Source organism: Pan paniscus, chromosome 11 (assembly GCF_029289425.2).
Source record: "Pan paniscus chromosome 11, NHGRI_mPanPan1-v2.0_pri, whole genome shotgun sequence".
NCBI lineage: Eukaryota > Metazoa > Chordata > Mammalia > Primates > Hominidae > Pan > Pan paniscus.
In genome coordinates, this window is record NC_073260.2 from 18569933 (window position 1) to 18589054 (window position 19122).

At 41.3% G+C, this 19122-nt stretch overlaps 1 protein-coding gene across 7 annotated transcripts in view; it reads left to right on the forward strand.

The window, feature by feature from the left end:
- The window catches only part of FBXW2 (F-box and WD repeat domain containing 2), a 36524-nt gene extending 17658 nt beyond the window's left edge, over positions 1–18866 (forward strand). For all 7 annotated transcript variants that reach the window (XM_003833090.6, XM_008958607.5, XM_055117696.3 and 4 more), the window contains 3 exons: positions 3020–3106; positions 4345–4514; positions 11027–18866. In XM_003833090.6, coding sequence (XP_003833138.1) covers positions 3020–3106; positions 4345–4514; positions 11027–11315 — 546 coding nt within the window. In that variant the 3' untranslated portion in view covers positions 11316–18866. The remainder of the gene's footprint in view (positions 1–3019; positions 3107–4344; positions 4515–11026) is intronic.
- Positions 18867–19122: the final 256 nt, after the last annotated feature.

Sequence of the window (19122 nt, forward strand, 5' to 3'; positions counted from 1 at the left end):
GGGGGCAAATAAAACAGATTACATACAAAAAAGTATGTAGAGTGTGATACCGGTTTCTGAATGTGTTCATGCATCAAAATGTTGAAGGTGGGTATTTCTGGTGGGATTGTGGGTGTGTTTTTCCCTTTAGAATAAACATGTTTCTTTCTTAATCAGAAAAGCAATTTTCATTTTGAAAAAATAACGCTTACAAGAAGTAGGACAAAGAAAACTGTACAGGATCTTTAGTAAAATATTGTAATGTTTTCTTTTTTAAAAAAAAACAAGATTGTTGTGAGGATCAAATGCAGTATTAATAATGGATATACCACGCAGAAGCACTTTTCTTGAGTTTACCATCCCATTCTATGAGGGGGCTGAGAAAACAGGAGTAAGCAAAATAGACCCAGTCCTTACCCTGTGGATGATAGTCTAATAGGAGAAATAGTTTTATTAAACAATTTCATGGGTAAATATATCATTTCAAATTGTGTTAAGTTTTGTGAAGGAACAGTACAGTGTTCTATAAGACAGTCTAGGGCCAGGCACAGAGGCTTACATGTGTAATCCCAGCACTTTGGGAGACCAAGGTGGGCGGATCACCTGAGCCCAGGAGTTCGAGGCCAGCCTGGCCACCATGGTGAAACTCCGTCGCTACTGAAAGTACAAAAATCAGCCAGGCGTAATCCCAGCTACTCAGGAGGCTGAGACAGGGGAATTAACTTGAAGCTGGGGAGGCGGAGGTTGCAATGAGCCAAGATCGTGCCACTGCACTCCAGCCTAGGCAACAAAGTGAGACTCTTTCAAAAAAAAAAAAAAAGTATAGGAAAGTAATTAGTTCAGAAAAAAGTTTTTGAGAAGGGGGTTAAACATGAAGAATAAATAGGAGATAGCTGTGGAAAGAGTAGCTGAAAGATTGTTTCAGAGGGTGCAATACATGCACGGGCCCAGCGGGTGGAAAGAACTTGGAACATTTGATGACCTGGACATAAGCCAGTGGAGCCATGCTGTAGTTGGAAAGATGGGCAGAGAGGTGGTAATCCTGTATGATTTATAAGGCCACAGTAAGTATGGTGGATATCATCAGAAGTGTACTAGGAAGCAATCCACGAGTTCTGAGCAAGTGTCTGGTGCGATCTATGTTTTAGGAAAATTAACTGCTGAATGAAGAATGGACTAGAGTTGGGCACAAGTGGATACAGGGTGACCATTTAGGCTTTGGCAGTAATCTAAGCAAAAGATGCCCATAACTTAGATTTTCCTGGCAATAATGAAAAGGGCACCCATAAAGGATATGTCTTTAAGGTAAAGCCACCTGGCTTGCAGATTCACTGTGGGAAACGAAGAAGAATCATTTGTTGTTGTTTTAATACAGACAGGGTCTCATTCTGTTGCCCAGGCTGGAATGCCGTGTCATGATCATAGCTCTCTGCAACTTTGAATCCCCAGGCTTAAGTGATCCTCTCACCTCAGCCTCCCGAGTAGCTAGCACTACAGCCACGTGCCACCACACTGAGCTAATTTCTTTTTTTTTTTTTTTTTTTTGAGTTGGAGTTTCACTCTTGTTGCACAGGCTGGAGTGCAGTGGCATGATCTCGGCTCACTGCAGCATCCACCTGCTGGGTTCAAGTGATTCTCCTGCTTCAGCCTCCAGAGTAGCTGGGATTACAGGCGCCCACCACCATGCCTGGCTAATTTTTTGTGTTTTTAGTAGAGACGGAGTTTCATTGTGTTGGCCAGGCTGATCTCGAACTCCTGACCTCAGGTGATCCACCCACCTCGGCCTCCCAAAATGCTGAGATTACAGGCGTGAGCCACCGTGCCCAGCTGCTAATTAAAAAAAATTTTTTGTGTGTGGAGATGGGGGTCTTGCTGTGTTGCCCAGGCTGGTCTTGAACTCCTGGCCTCAAGCAGTCCTCCCTCCTCGGCCTCCCAAAGTGCTGGGATTATAGGCATGAGCCACTGTGCCTAGCCCATGTTAACTTTTTACATGGAAAAGCTATGTAGTGTAAGGCAGTTTGGTGTTGTGGAAAATAGTTGATTGGGGCTAGGACACTGATGGTGATGTCTTGGACAAGTTACTCCACCTTCAGGACCTGAGCTGTGTCATCTGCTAAATGTTCCTGTGAACATGAAATGAAATGTTGGGACAGCACCCAGCAAGGTGCCTGATACTTAGTAATAGGTCTGTTTCAGTTGAGTCTGCAATCCAGACTTCTGAATGAGTGAACCCTGCTTCCCCTCTCACCTTAGCCTGATTGATTGCAAAAATAGCTAGAACCTGATGTTTATATACTTATCTCAAGTGCTAACAGAATGTTAGCTTTTATTTTGTTACTACTATAATTTACATTGTTACTTTATCTTTACTGTAATTAAATGAGGTAAGATAATAGGTGCTTGTCTCCTGTTTTAAAGATCAAGAAACTGACCGAGTTTAGATGGTCTTGCCCAAGGTTGCAAAGTCAGCATATGGCAGATTCTGGTCCCAAGTCCAGTGCTTTTTCATTTATGATTCACATAGTTATGAAAGCAGATCATTTGCATCTACGTCAGTGTCTACGGGCTTTTTTCTTTTCTGTTCCTTCTCTTAAGTTACATTTTACAATTTAAAAAAATTAGTCCTAATGTTTGCTTCTAGACGAATGCTAAGATTAAATGCTGCCTATGTTTAGACTTTTTTTTTTTTTTTAAGCGTTGTGGTCTTGCTCTGTTGCCCAGGTTGGAGTGCAGTGGTGCAATCATAGCTCACTGCATCCTCCAACTCCTGGGCTCAAGCAATCCTCCCACCTCAGCCTTCCGAGTCACTGGGATTATAGGCGTGACCCACCTCATCTGGCTAACGTTAGACACTTTTAGATACTGCTAATAACAGAGAATATTGTAGTAAAACTTTTAGTAGAGGTTAATTTGGTAATGGAGTTATGGCTTAGCTATTCTAGCATATGTTAAGCTCATTTTTGTATTTTAATTTAAAGAATAAAATCATTATAGGAGCAGCATTAAAAGGATCTTTCCGTAACATGGTTTACATTTGCAGGTAGTTTTGCAGAAGTGCAAAGTCAAGTCTCTCTTGCACAGTCCTGGAGACTACATCCTCTTAAGTGCAGACAAATATGAGATTAAGGTGAGTTTTTTTCTCCATTAATTTGCTTCATTAAAGAAAAACTGGAAAACATAAGAAAATGAAAGTGGTATGGCAAAGGGTGAACATTCTAGGAAGAGGAGGGGGAATGTCTTAGTCCAAGCCATTTTAAACCCACCGGAAGAAGAGATGATTTGCTAGCTCTATGTCCTGTGTAGTTTCTTAACTTGGATTTGTAAATGAAAAAGAAATTCACATAAATTTATGTTCAGCTTATTCTTAATTTTTGTTGTTGTTGGTTTTTTTTTTGAGACAGTCTCGCTCTGTTGCCCAGGTTGGAGTGCAGTGGCACAATATTGGCTCACTGCAACCTCCACCCCCTGGGTTCAAGTGATTCTCCTGCCTCAGCCTACCGAGTAGCTGGGACTACAGGCACCTGCTACCAAGCCCAGCTAATTTTTGTATTTTTAGTAGAGATGGGAGTTCACCATATTGGCCAGGCTGGTCTCGAACTCCTGACCTTGTGATCCGCCTGCCTTGACCTCCCAAAATGCTGGAATTACAGGCATGAGCCACCACGCCCGGCCCATTCTTAATACTTTTTTACATATCTCCTACCGTCCTTAATTCTTAGATCTGAACTATGAAAACATAAATATTTATTGTAATGAATTGCAAAGAGTTCACAAAGTACTCTCACATTCTTACTGCATCTCTTTTTTTTTTTTTTTTTTTTCTGAGACAGGGTCTCACTCTGTCACCCAGGCTGGAGTGCAGTGGTAGAATCTTTGCTTACTGCAACCTCTGCCTCCCAGGTTCAAGTGATGCTCGTGCTTCAGCCTCCCAAGTAGCTGGGATTACAGGCGTGTGCTACCACGCCTGGCTAATTTTTGTATTTTTAGTAGAGACAGGGTTTCACCATGTTGGCCAGGCTGGTCTTGAACTCCTGACCTCAGGTGATCCACCTGCCTAGGCCTCCCAAAGTGCTGGGATTACAGGTGCGAGCCACCGTGCCTGGCCCATTATTGGATCTTTTATACTGTCCCGTGTGATAGGCATTATCTTCATTGCAGGAGCTGGAGTTAAGAGAGATTAAATAATTTACCCCAAGATTGCACAGGAGAATTAAGACTTGAACCTGTGATTCTTGGCTATAAAACCTGGGGTCTTTCCAGTATACTTCACTTTCTATCTGACTTCACAAATGCAGACCATTTTAAGGACAAGCTTTTCTGTAGTGATGTGATCTCTCATCTTTCCTCATTTTCTTTTTTCTGTAGATTTGGCCAATTGGGAGAGAAATCAACTGTAAGTGCTTAAAGACATTGTCTGTCTCTGAGGATAGAAGTATCTGCCTGCAGCCAAGACTTCATTTTGATGGCAAATACATTGTCTGTAGTTCAGCACTTGGTCTCTACCAGTGGGACTTTGCCAGTTATGATATTCTCAGGTAATGTTTCCTTCGACCTCACGCTTTACCTTTGAAAGCCTGCTGCAGTTCAGTAGTAAAGACAAGACTAAATGTTTGGATGTACCAGTCAGTAGCTGGCTTTTAGGAAATGTATACTGTATCACTTGTAAACAGGGTTATATATACTGAACATCTCAGACAGGAAAAATATTTTAGAGGAAGTAAGCAAATGAAAAAGAGTTACGTACTGGAACGTCCGCTGCCTGACTGTGAGTCATGAGCCACTTCTTTCAGATTTAACATGCTTTTCTGGAAAATGAGGGGCATGGATGAAAAGATCTTTCAGATCTCCATAAGTTCTAATATTTTAAGTCCTATTTCATATTCAGTTGAAATTCTGCATTGTTTTACAAACTTGGTAAACTTTAGTGGTATCTAGGGATCAAGTGACCTTCTGTTGACTAGTAGAAAGACAGAGACTTAGAGAAAAATAAAATTTGCAGGGTTTCCCTCCAAAGAAGTAAATAAGCAGCAGTCCATAGACAAATAATTTTGTGATTCACTGCATACCATAGGCTCTTCTTGGAGAAGGACAGTATCTGTTAGCATATTTGGGGCTGATGGAAGCCAGTGCCATGTGGTCATTAAGAGAACTTTGGTGATAGACAAACCTTGGTTTAAGATGTGGTGCCATCTCTGATGGGCTGTGTGATTTAGTATAAGTTTCTTAACTCCTCTGTAGCTCAATTTCATCATCTATAAAGTGACTATTAAATGAAATGCTTGTGATGAGGACCTAGTATACCACCAGGCAGATCTTTATTAATAATAAGTCTGAGAGGACCCATGTAAAGAAACCTGTTTGAATTTGTTGAACCTACTGTACTTCACACCTGTTGTGCACACACTTATTAATAACAACTCAAAAAGTTAGCGTCCCATAGCATGGTTCAGGACTTGGAGTACAGAAAATTGAACATTCTCTTCACTGTTTTTTTTTTTTTTGAGATGGAGTCTCGCTCTGTCGCCCAGGCTGGAGTGCAGTGGCACAATCTCTGCTCACTGCAGGCTCCGCCTCCAGGGTTCACACCATTCTCCTGTCCCAGCCTCCCGAGTAGCTGGGACTACAGGCGCCCGCCACCATGCCCGGCTAATTTTTTATATTTTTAGTAGAGATGGGGTTTCACCGTGTTAGCCAGGATGGTCTGGATCTCCTGACCTCGTGATCCACCCGCCTCGGCCTCCCAAAGTGCTGGGATTACAGGCGTGAGCCACTGCGCCCGGCCTCTTCATTGTTTTTATGCATGACTATTTGAGGTCAGCTCATGTGGATCTGATCACAGTAACCACAAAACTTTGGTGGGCCACATCTCTCTGATCACAAAGTTACAACCCCATTTATGTCTTCCTGGAATCAGACCAACATTTCTAACCAGTTAGGTTTCAGAGCTGTCAGAATCAGTTATAGAAATGATTGATATTTATGCTTTGAGAAAAAAGACTGAAACCTTTCCTAGAAAACATCTGTTTAAGCTTTTCCTCTTGTAGGTAGGGAAACTGAAGCTGAGACAGGGTAGGGGCCTTGCCCAGCATTCCACCTCTCACTGTATTCCAACATTCATCCATTCATGCATGGCTGGATTATCCAATAGGTATATACTTATGGTACTAGAAAGCCAGGGACACCAAAAACAGGGGAAAATAAAGTTTTGAAAGAATTTGATATTTTGTAAAGCAAAATATTTAAGTAATCACCATGGGAAAATCACATCTTTTATAGTTTAATATTGTTTTTGTTTTGAATTAAAATTTTAGGTGGGAAGGTGCAAAGGCAAGGTGAGCTAGAGATGTCATAGTTGTTTTAATGCTTAGCATCTCTAAAGGGTTTAATTTGGTCCCACATCTGCTTTCTCATGTATGCTTGTGACTCAGAGTGGCATATAGAGACTCTAGAGTCCTAGATGAAAGTTGCTAGTTTTTAGTGTTTGAATAATAGTTTTAAATAATAAACCTGTAAGATTGTTTGCGGGTAGGAGTTGCCAGGTTCAGATTTTTTCTCCGAAAAGAGTCTGTCTTGTGTCTGCTTTTTTCCTCCCAAACACAAATAAACCAACCTCTGTTGAAACCTACTACAAATCCTCTGGTTTCAGTTGCTAGGACCAGGTAGGGCTACTTAGCTTTGAAGCTAATTGAAAAGAAGCAAAGCACAAATAACAGCATGTTACTCAATAAGTCTGAGATATGATGTGATTGCTTGAGTTAGGTTATCTCTACAGCATGTAAGGTTACTTAGGTTCAAGGACCCAGACTCTGCACAGCAGGGATGTCTGGTTCCATTTCTAAAGTGATCAAAGTGAAAGCCACAAACCTGTCAAGACCTGTGCTCTATTCTGCAACATATTTGTGTTTCAGTCTTTGGAATCAGCTCATCTTCACAGATCTTGAGCCCTAACCCGGTAGCCACCTATTTTTTGTGTTCTGTTATGATGTGGGACCTACCAGACTTTCTAGCTGTTTTTCCTAGCCTCTTTTTTTTTCTTTTTTATTTTATGTTTTTCTGAGACAAGAGTCTCACTCTGTCACCCAGGCTCTAGTGCAGTGGTGTGATCTCGGCTCACTGCAACCTCCGCCTCCCAGGTTCAAGCGATTCTCCTGCCTCAGCCTCCCGAGTAGCTGGAATTAAAGGCACCTGCCATGATGCCCAGCTAATTTTGTGTATTTTTAGTAGCGATGGGGTTTCATCCTGTTGGCCAGGCTGGTCTCAAACTCCTGACCTCAAGTGATCCACCCGCCTCCCAAAGTGCTGGGATTATAGGCATGAGCCACCGCACCTGGCTTCCTAGCCTCCTTTAGATCTCTTTTGTAGGAATTTGCACTTGCCTTTGTTTATTTCACCACTACTTTATTCTTTAGATATTCATTGAGCACCCACCTTTGTGTCAGGCATTGTGGTATGCATTGGGAAACAGCAGAAGTACTTACCAAACTCAGGGAAATTACTGATCAGCAGGATGGGGAAGACTGATGTTAAACAGCTGATTGCAAACAGGTTGTTTAATGGTTGGGTTAAGAGGAGCCTAGTACAGAGTACTTTGAGGCCCTGCCTAGTTTGTGGAGTAAGGGAAGGCTTCTAAGAGGAGACATTTGGGCTGAGCTCTAAAGGGTGAGTATAAATGCCTTAACTAAGTACCAGGAGTGGGTGTACAGTGAGGAATTTTAGACTGAGACACTAGTCCGTTCGAAGGCCCTGAGGTTAAAGGAGCCTCAGGTACATTTGAGAAATTGAAGGAAATTCCTTAAATGCATCAGCATGGCTAAAGATGGGGGCACAATAAGGAGCCATCAAAGAGTTTAGAAGTTGAAACAAGGTGATAACATCAGGTTGTATGTGAGGTTAACTGATTCAAAGGGACTAAGTAGATGTGGGGAGGTCAGTAGAAAGCTGTTGGCAATAGTGCAGGCAAAAGATGGTGTCTTGGACTAGAGCTGTGGTAGTGCATATATTAGTGAATAAATTAGAGAAAAATTTAGGGCATAAAATCAATAGAGCTTGGTGATCGAATTTGTGATTTGAATGGGGAGGAGGAGGAGAATTGGATGGTTGCCACGTTTCCTAGCTTGAGCACCTGGGTGAACGAGCAAGTAAAGAAATAGAGAAAACAGGTTTGACTAGGAAATTCAGTACTGGATAGTTTGAGTGTGAGGAACTTTGTCTTATTCACTGCCGAAATCCTGGTACCAACATTGGCTAGCTCACTTTAGGCTCTTAGTAAATATTTGTTGAGTGAATGAATATGAGTCATCTAAGTAGAAAATGATGGATGAGTTATCAGTTATAACTCATTTGGAACACACATATTGGGACCTCTGTTTCCCCTTTACTTGAAGTTAATCTGAACTTACTGCTTTCCCTGGGATCAGACTCCATCTTGTAAACCTGTTTATAAAGGCTCACACCATAGGGGGAGTGTTCAGTGATTGATTTTGGATGTTCTCAAACATGTCATCTAATCTAAATGTCTACCTCTTTTAGCAGAAGTTTCTTCCATTTTCAGTCTGGGAAGGTGAGCTTACTCTCTGCTTTTCAAGCAGGGGCCAGCACCTGTTAACTATTTTCTTAGTTTCATAGAAGTGATGTCTTGTTGATATTCTTAGTATCATAGATTTTTTTTCAGATATTAATTATAAGAGAAACACATGCCCATGAGAGAGAATTTGTAAAATTTAGACAGGCTTTCCGTATTCTATCTATATTGCCCAGTTGCATTTCTTCTTCAAGAAAGAGAAAAAATATTCTTCCAGGTCCAGCTATAAAAGACAGAAAGATTTGCTCACTCCTTGATACTCCTGTTATATCCATTGGAGTGTTTGTGCTGAGCATGTTCTCACATACTCTGGCAGTTATATGCTATGCCCTCCCCTTCTAAGGGGCAAAGACTATCTTGCTTATCTCTCTTCAGGGGCCCAGCCAGCACTCAGCACCTATGATACTCAGAAAACATTTGCTAGGCCTGCATTATGTTAGCTGTATGACTCATGGCAAGATGTTTTAGTCTTGTTTACTGATATAGTGGAGAGAATACCTCTACCTAACTGCATTATGAGGATTGAGATAACACGCTGGGTGCAGTGGCTCACGCCTGTAATCCCAGCACTTTGGGAGGCTGAGGCGGGTGGAACACAAGGTTGAGATCGAGACCATCTCACCAACATGGTAAAACCTCATCTCTACTAAAAATACAAAAATTAGCTGGGCGTGGTGGCGGGCACCTGTAATCCCAGCTACTCGGGAGGCTGAGGCACGAGAATCGCTTGAATCCGGGAGGTGGAAGTTGCAGTGAGCCGAGATCACGCCACTGCACTCCAGCCTGGTGACAGAGCGAGACTCCATCTCAATAAATAAATAAATAAATAAATAAATAAATAAATAAATAAAAATAATTTAAAAAGATAACATGTTAATTATGAAGTTCGGTGCCTTGCACATGAAAATGCTTGATAAATATTGAATGTCCCCCATCCTTCCTGATATGAGACTGAAATTGGCTCCTTTGTAACTTTGCCTCTGATCCTAGTTCTGTCTTCTAAAGCTTATAATGTCTGGGCTGTCTCTTACACATCTTTCACTATTCAGAAGTGATCCTCATATACAGTTACCCTATGCCTGCCAACTCTTTCCTTCCCCATCTCAGCTGATAGCCTTCAGCTGTTCTTCCTTGTCCTGGTCTCCAGGTCCTCCCATTCTGGTTGCTCTCTTGGACCTATACTAGTTTGGTGGTGTCCTTAAAACCTAGGCTAAACTCTCCTCCCACAGGAGCCCCACCATATGTCACAGAGCAGTATTTGTCTACTGCTTGTCTGGTAGCTCAGCTCTTAGTTCCTCCAAAGAGGACATCAACTTTTCTTGTTAATCTTTTGCTTCACTAAGGGCGCAGACAACAGAAGCTAAGTTGTTTTTTGTTTTCCTTTGTGCTGCTGTTTAGCTAGGTGTCTCCTAGCCTTTGTCATTGATGTCTTGGAAACTGCCTCTGAGAAAGTTAGGGCTGTCCTCCCAACTCCCTAGTTTTCTCTGCTTCCCCTAGTTGTTTCTTCCCTAGTTTTTTTCATAATAACTTTTTATGAATCTATTATTAATAAATGTTTCTAAGTTATTTGGGAAACTTTAAATATTTTCAGCCTTTATTGTTTTTAGAGAGAAACCCATTTGTTTGCTGCCTGCTAAGTAGAGTAGCACTTTAGTCACTTGGCTTTCAGGTTTCTTCTGGGCTTCAGGGTGTTCCAGTATTCTAGGAGTTGATGAATACATCTTTTTACCTAGTGGTAAGAGTTAACTCTTGCCTTCTAGTTCTCACTGGTAACTGACAAATTGTGAATCCTTAGCCAAAGCATTTACTCTGCCTGAGCTTTGGTTTTCACAGCTTAAAAATAGATTGTTCAGTTAAATGTTATCTGTAAGATCCTTTCTAGCCTGGATAGATGTTTTGTACCTTTATAAACTTTCATCAGGCCGGGTGCGGTGGCTCACGCCTGTAATCCCAGCACTTTGGGAGGCCAAGGGGGGCAGATCATCTGAGGTCAGTAGTTCGAGACCAGCCTGGCCAACATGGTGAAACCTCGTCTCTACTAAAAATACAAAAATTAGCCAGGTGCAGTGGTGGCCGTCTGTAGTCCCAGCTACTTGTGAGGCTGAAGCAGGAGAATCACTTGAACCTGGGAGGTGGAGGATGCAGTGAGCCGAGATCACGCCCCTGTACTCCAGTGTGGGCAACACAGTGAGACCCTGTCTCAAAAAAAAAAAAAAAACTTTGATCAAACACCACCTTTCCCTTCCATGCCAATATTATATAATGACTGAACCCACCTCTCCCGCTCCCGGCTTTTTTATAAGTGAGCTGAGCTTTTTTCCTTACATTTTACTTTTTATCAAAAACATTTAACTCTAAATTTGCTTGAATTTAATATTAGTTTTAAATATCTCCAGAAAAGATTACAGCAGCATAAACAGAAGCAAGGTTGCCTTCTTTCACAGTCCCTAACTCTCATCCTTGTAGGGTCATCAAGACTCCTGAGATAGCAAACTTGGCCTTGCTTGGCTTTGGAGATATCTTTGCCCTGCTGTTTGACAACCGCTACCTGTACATCATGGACTTGCGGACAGAGAGCCTGATTAGTCGCTGGCCTCTGCCAGAGTACAGGAAATCAAAGAGAGGCTCAAGCTTCCTGGCAGGCGAAGCATCCTGGCTGAATGGACTGGATGGGCACAATGACACGGGCTTGGTCTTTGCCACCAGCATGCCTGACCACAGTATTCACCTGGTGTTGTGGAAGGAGCACGGCTGACACCATGAGCCACCACCGCTGACTGACTTTGGGTGCCGGGGCTGCGGGTTTTGGGTGCAACCTCTGCGGCAGCCGACTGCATGAACCAAAGTTCTCACCTAATGGTATCATCACGCAGTGCACAATCATTTATCTATGTTTGCCAGGGGCCAGGGCTCGGGGTGGGGGAGGGCTTGTTTTATTGACGTACAACGCAGCATGCTAATGGGGTACACCATTGACTTCATTTGTACTTAGTTATGTTGGTCAGTGTTAGAGGATGCATTTTGGGTTCATCTTTCTTGAGTGGAGTATTGGTTTTAAGTAAAGAAAGTTAAATGATCCATTAATCTGCTAATTGGTTGCCTATGAAATCACATTGTCTGTTATTAAAGCTTTTTACCATAGCCTTTTTTTCTTTTGAAGTTGAAGCAAAGGTGCTATGATGTTGTTACAGCAACTTTCCTCACACGGGGTTTAGCTCTTATAAGAGCCAGTGTTAAAACTTCCACCAAATACCAGTTTATAAACTTCCACCAAATACCAGTGCTAAGGAAAGTCTGTCTTCCAGTTCAAATCCAATTCTGTAAATTGAATGTTAGCAACTCATTCTAAACCTTATACCTTGGCAGAGTCAAGGTTGGCCATGTTTAAGATGTGAGCGAGTTCTGTAGTTTTTGTTGCCATGTCGGGGAAGCTAGTCCCCGGCAGCCTGGATGACTGCACAGCGGTGCCCTGGTATAGCAGAAAAGAGCAGTGAGCTGGAAGGTTAGAGACCGGGCCTCTTACCCTGGAACTCTGCACCCTCTCTGGGTCCCAGCTTCCTTGTCTGTACAGCCAGGTATGAAGCTCAGTGATTTCTAAGATTCTTTCTGGTCCTTCACCTACTGAAATGTGTAAAAGTTGATCATGTATTTTTGTCTGATCCCTGATTCATGGTTTCTTTCAGGTCGGATAATATTTAAATGAAATGACTGTTACAGAGTTTTCTATAAGAACATCAATTATATGAAAAGGATGAATAAAAGGGAAATGTAGAAAATATAGCTGATTCCACTTAGACAGTTTAAGTAATTGGTTGAAGAAATGCTGATAGAAGCCATGGTTTAAATAGGGACACAGTATGCTATATTAGAAGGATACCTGAACCCAACCTAACTTCCTCCTTTGCCTCTAACTTCATCTGCAGCCTCAGGCAAGTTAACTTTCTCTCTTCTAAGACCATCATTTTCTTCATCTTTTAAGTGAGGGAATTGTCCTAGATGAGGGCTCACAAACCCAAATGCCTAAGGGAGCCGTGCAGGTAACATAAATGAGTAAAACCTTCTGGGGAGGATTGTGCTGTCCCCTGGAAAGTTGATCTAATAGGGCAGTTATTCAGCTCTGTTTTGTCATTAGGAGAAGCAAGCCCAGGGTTGGCAGGTCTTCACATTGTTTCAGGAGGAGCTAGAAATCCAGATTTTTATTTGAAATCTTGGATTTTTAAAACGTTACAACTGATTAAAGAAAATTTGAAATAAGGTGAGCCAAACAAAACATGTCCCTGGGTTGCCAGATTGTGTCCTCCTCCCTCTCTAAAGTTAGGTAATTTTGTGGTTCAGCAGTGGAAATGTTAGTGGTCACAATCAGGGAGAGAGTAGAGGGAGCAAGCAGTAGAAAAATCTCAGCCGCTCTTCAGCTGTCTCCCCTTGTATTACAAGGGTGGTAGGGAGGGATGTATTTCATTCACAGACCAATAGGAAGGTAGTTTGAAGATGAACATAAGAATTGGAACCTCAGTGACAGCTTATGTCTGGGAACATGAGTTATTCCTTCTTGCTGACTCCAGTATAAAGCATATCCATTTTACAGGTGAGAAAAAGGGTTGCTGGCAGAGCTGAGAATGATGTGAACTCTAGAGTGGGGACCTATCTCTTGCAGAATCTGCATTAGCATAGAGCCAGACTCTGGACCTCTGAGTGCTGTGAAGTTGATAGAAATTAATGGTGAATTTCAAGGACAGATATCATTAATATCCATGTTGAAACTCTGTGGGGTTTAAGCAAAAGAACAATATCTTCCCCCATCCCACAAAATCTGGGTTTAATCTATCTCACATTGAGTTCTGTGCATGAGCTCTGCTTAGTACTCTAGAAATAGAACCGGAATCACAACTGAATCTATTTTGCAGAAGCCCCAGGAGACTTTGGGCAATGATGATGGTAAATGACTTTTTACTTTATTATTATTTTTTTTTTTTGAGACAGAGTTTCACTCTTACTGTGCAGGCTGGAGTGCAATGGCACAATCTTGGCTCACTGCAACCTCCGCCTCCTGGGTTCAAGTGATTCTCCTGCCTCAGCCTCCTAAGTAGCTGGGATTACAAGCATCTGCCATGACACCCAACTAATTTTTATATTTTTAGTAGAGACAGGGTTTCACCATGTTGGCCAGGCTGGTCTTGAACTCCTGACCTCAGGTCATCCACCTGCCTTGGCCTCCCAAAGTGCTGGGATTACAGGCGTGAGCCACCACGCCTGGCCGAGTTTTTACTTTTTATCGAGCCTGAACAGATAACTATTACTGATCTAATGACCATCCCCACCCCACCTCACTTTCAGATCTATCCAATAGCTTCAAAGGGCAAGTAATTATAATCATTTGTGGGAAAAGTTTTATTAAAAAGTGACAAACTTGAAGCTGTATATAGTATGTTCTATTTCAGTTTTTAGTGGTGAATACAGAAGTCATCAAGGTGGTACTTGGTGCCGCTGGAATTTTTTTTTTTTCCTAGGCAGTCTTGCTCTGTCATACAGGCTGGAGTACAGTGGCATCATCATGCAGCTGGATTTTGACAGCAGAACTTCAGGCAGTAATTGGAGTCCTAATGTCAATTCTTCCTTATGGAGGCCTTTATTTGGCCTGAGATTTTATTCAACTACTTTATAGATGCTGGGTTTATTCATACTATCGCCAGTTTTTATAAAAATGGAAAACTAGCTCATCCTTTTTGCAAAAGAAAGCAAAGTGGGGAGTCAGAATGAGAAGTGGATAGGGGATAACTGAAACTATTCTTTACTCTCCTTTCATTGCCTTTGAGAGCTAGCTCTTGCACACACTGACTTTGGCTTCCTTAGCGCATAGGTAAGGGAATTGCCTTTCCCTCTTTTGTGAATATTCTCATTTCTGAAAAATTCTAAGTCATGAGAAGATAAGCCCTATCCTTTCTGGATTTCTTGGGTGACACTGTGGTGTGGTGGAAGCAAGCGGCTTCTTTCAGGTTCATAAAGGCCATCATAACAACTTCAGGCTTCATGGTGTGGACAGGGATCCAGGAGAGCTGAGTGGATGTGTGAAGTTTCTGATGGATTCTGTCATCATTCCAAAGGAATGTAGTTTCCTCCAGCTCAATCATTTGAAGTAATACACATTGCCAAATCTGACTGTAAGCAGACATTTTAGACCTATTGGAGAAATAGGAAGAAAGCCCCTCCAGTGGAAGGACTGGACTTGGAAGAAGTTCTGCAGGAAGGTGCATGCAATTGGATAGCTGTTCATGAGTGAAACGTGGGGAACATTGCTATGAAATTGTAAGGTTTGCACTTCATTTTTTGTAGTTTAAAAATTGCTCTGTTCTGGCTGTTGAAAACACTTGGTGTGAGGTTTGAATGAGGATTATATAATCATTCTAGTATTCATAGGAAAATGATTACTGCTCTCTATTTGTAAAACAAAAGAAATAACTTTCGGAAACAGTATTTTAGACATGAAGAAATTGTTTGTATTAGGCATTTTGATCTAACAGAATCAGCTAAGGATAGTGGATCCTGGCTTTACACATTTCTTTGACCAAACCCAGCTGGCAACTTGAAGTTGTTACTGTGTGGCTTCCAGATTGCCTAGAGGTGAATCCTACCAACATCACTGTTTTTTTTGTTTTGTTTTGTTTTTTTGTATTTTTTTGAGACAGAGTCTTGCTCTATCCCCAGGCTGGAGTGCAGTGGCGTGATCTCGGCTTACTGCATCCTCAGCCTCCTGGGTTCAAGCGATTCTCCTGCCTCAGCCTCCTGAGTAGCTGAGACTACAGGCGCATGCCACCACGCCCAGCTAATTTTTGTATTTTTAGTAGAGACGAGGTTTCACTATGTTGGCCAGGATGGTCTTGATTTCTTGACCTCGTGTTCTGCCCGCCTCTACCTCCCAAAGTGCTGGGATTACAGGCGTGAGCTGCTGTGCCCGGCCCCAGCATCACTTTTATAGCTTTCTGTGCCTCTTCCTATGGGCCTTGGTGTATGAAGCCACTTGCCTTTCTCTGTAGGGAAGTGAGCAGAATCAGATTGCTACTCATGATGCAGTCCGGGCAGGGCATACTGTCACCTTTGCCTGTGGACACAGTTGTCAGGATAGGGGAGAAGCCCTTTAGGTCCGTCTTCTTGACACAGCCCTCCTACCTGGTTACGCTGGTGCTTTCGCTTGGTTTAGACAACCAAGACACTTGAGAATTATGCTGTCCTCAGAATGTCTGATGAAAAGAACAGATTCACTTTTTTGACAAAATGCCCATTAGCCATCTTTGGCAGTGTTTCTGATCAAAGGTTCCCCATGCCTGCTCTAGGAAAGTAAACTTTTTTCAGAATAAATCCTCAAATGGATTACTGAGTAGTCTTTGCACCATTCCCATCAGCCTAATCAGACTGAATGGTCACGCTCAGTGCAAAAAGCTGTTTTGCTGTCAGGATGTTTCAGTGTTTCTGGTCTTTCCTGGAACAGTTCAGTTGTTTAAATTTAGTAATTCAGTCCTGACCAGTGTAAACCCACTTAATTATTGCAGCCTAAAGAATTCAGCTACTTCTACTCTTCATAAATGTGCCCAAGTAAATATGTGTTTTTAATATTCAACCCTGGAAAATTAGTAATTCAGATGATAAAAGCTCATGTTTTGGTGTCTTTGTACTCAGATTGTGAACAGGCATATTTCACTGATTTAGACTTAGTATACTTGATGAGAATGCTCAGGTGGAAGAGATAGTTCTGTCAGCAATCCAACATCTATAGCAATGTGGAAAAAGTAATCAACTCATATTTCACGAATTTGATGTATGTTGTGATTTAGAGGGCGTGAGATAAAGTTTATATTTGAACTGTGTGGGGTAGGGGGAAGAAGAGGTTGCTTAAGCAAATAGGGGGGTGATTGTGGAACAAGATGTCTCTAAGATGAGAAGTTATTTTCTTGCATCATAGAAGCACTCTTTTTACCCGTGAGTGATTGTGTTAACTATAAATCATTTATATCTGTACATTAAAGCAGATTCCCTCAATTAGGCAAATTTGGTTAGCCAAGCCCAAGTTATTGTTTGTACTTGAAAGTAATAAAGCTGCATTTCCTTAAAAAGATATTCTGTAGTTAAGACTTTGTCTTGCTTTCCCCCCAACCACTTCAGACATTTTATCCAACCAATGCAGGGACTTTTCAAAAGTCAGTGTGTTTTTGAAAATAGAACAACCCCTTGAGTGATCTGAGGTGGCTCTGTTTTTTTACTGTTTCTGCATCTTCTAGAAGGTAAACTCAACAATATAACCATTTCTGAAGGTGATCCAAAAAGCAAAACAATAAAGGTAAAACACAAGGAAATAATTTTGGTGAATTTCATGAATAGTTGCAAATGAAGGGATGGGGTGGGTAAAAGTCCCATTTTGCTTCCAGACCTTGGAATAGTCTTCCTCTCTTTTGCCCAAGGATGTGTCTATCCAGCACATCTTTGCATGAGTTCTTTCTTACTAACTTAAACTTACGGGGCTTCTTGTCATTTGAGTACCACAGCCCTGCACCTTTGATCCCCTGACAGCATCATTAAGGGCAGATTGTCATTCCTGTTTTACAGATGAGAAAGCTGTGGCTTGGTAAAGTGATTCATTGCCTAGAGGAGTTGTAGTAAGTGGTGAGGCTGAAGCCCTGATTTTCAGCCCCCACAAACCTGGATTTTTTCCACGTTTTCATGTTTGTCTGTTCTTTCTGTATTTCAAGTCTCTTCAAACCCCGACTGCTGCCTTCTGCCTTCACCACTTGTGTGCACTGTTCAACCTGTCTTATGCTTTGCTTCCAGGGAGTCTCCCCAACCACTTCTTTGAGCACTTACTTGCTCTTGTTCAATCTTGGTAACTCTCCGTTACCATCAGGGCACATCTGGATTCCTTAACATCATGGAGCCCTAGCTAATTTCTTCGAGCAAACAGTTCTTGCTCTTCTATTTATTCCCACCCTTGCGCTTTGGGTGTTAATCTCCCATCCTCATGGAAAGTTCTTGACGTTCCTTTCCACCAGTCCTAGGGCCAGGCTTTAATCCCATTGATCTCCCACTGTCTTTAAAGCCTCTGCCGACCACCATACCCCACTCCAGCCTCACTGAGCATTTTTGTGTAAGGTTAGTGGTGCAGTTCATTTAGCAATAAATACTGTTGTACCTTTTGCAGTAGACAACTATTAACTTTCATCCTTGATTCTCAGTTTTTTCCAAAATACAAGTGAATACCTGGTTTCCCCAGCAACATTGTAAGATTGAGAGTAGGAATTCATTGAAATTTTAATAAATCCCATGGATTGTCTTAAGAGCTATCTAAACTTGGAAGAAAAATAACTTCCAGAGCATCTAAAATTGAAAATAATAGATCAGAAGCAAATGAAAGATCAATTCCACACAGCTTTTCCTCTCTTAGACTTCCCTCTTCTGCCATATCCTGTAAACATCCGACGTGTTCTGAGTACATTTGGAGAGAATATTTAATGATCACACTGTGATTAGACATGAGTAGTCCCTGCCAGTGGGATGTTCCTGTCCTTTGCATTTTAACCACATGTTCTGTGCTCTCTGTGGTAAAGATAATCTAACAGTAATAAAAACTTATGGAGAAAATTACCCAGAGCTCCTTTATCATTACGATTTTTAATACTCTCTTCTAATCCTTATGCACATGTGTATGGATTTATGTACTGCAAATCATTGTTTTGTAATACATTCTCAAAAATGTGCTTTAGGTTTTTACAACTACCATAATATTTTGTAATTTTCCTTCATTACTGTAATTTGCTAAACCATTTCTGTTTTGGTAGATAATTAGGTAGTTTCCAGTTCTGCTTTTTAGAAAATACTACAGAGAACTTCTTTGTGCATATTTCCTTAGAACAAGTTCCAGTAGAAGACTTACTCGCAAAAGCAGTGGAATTTTTTCTTAGTATTTTCTGTTACAGGTACAGAAGGGTGCATACAACACACAGTTTTGTCGAATAGTTATGAAGTGAACACTTGTCTAACCACTGCCCGAGTCAAGAAAGAACATTTCTAAACATGTTTGCCAATTTAATAGATATAAAGGAAGTATCTCAAGGTTGCTTTAACTGACATTTCTTTAACACATGACAACATATTTTTATGGGGGAGGGGACTAGAGAGAAAATGACATATTTTTATGTGTGCTTATTTGTATCTCTTGAATTCTGTCTGCATCTTTTACCCATTTTATTACACTTTCAAATACTTGTGAAATCATTGGTCGAGATGAATTATGGCTATAAATAAAATTTCACTAATCTAATTATCACTGATTTAGAAATAATAGTTCAACCCAAGACATGCGTTGAAGTGTTCTTTCATTACATAAAAAGGATTTGTGTCAAGTAAACCTATACACAATCTGTTTACATATTATTGGTTTATATGGTACATCACAAATTATGCAAAAAGTAGATCTAGTAAGACCCAGTACCAAAGATTAGAGCTAGTCAACAATACTATTTAAAGGAAAATATGGACAGTCATGAGTCAAAATGTTTTTTCCCCAAATTAACCATAAT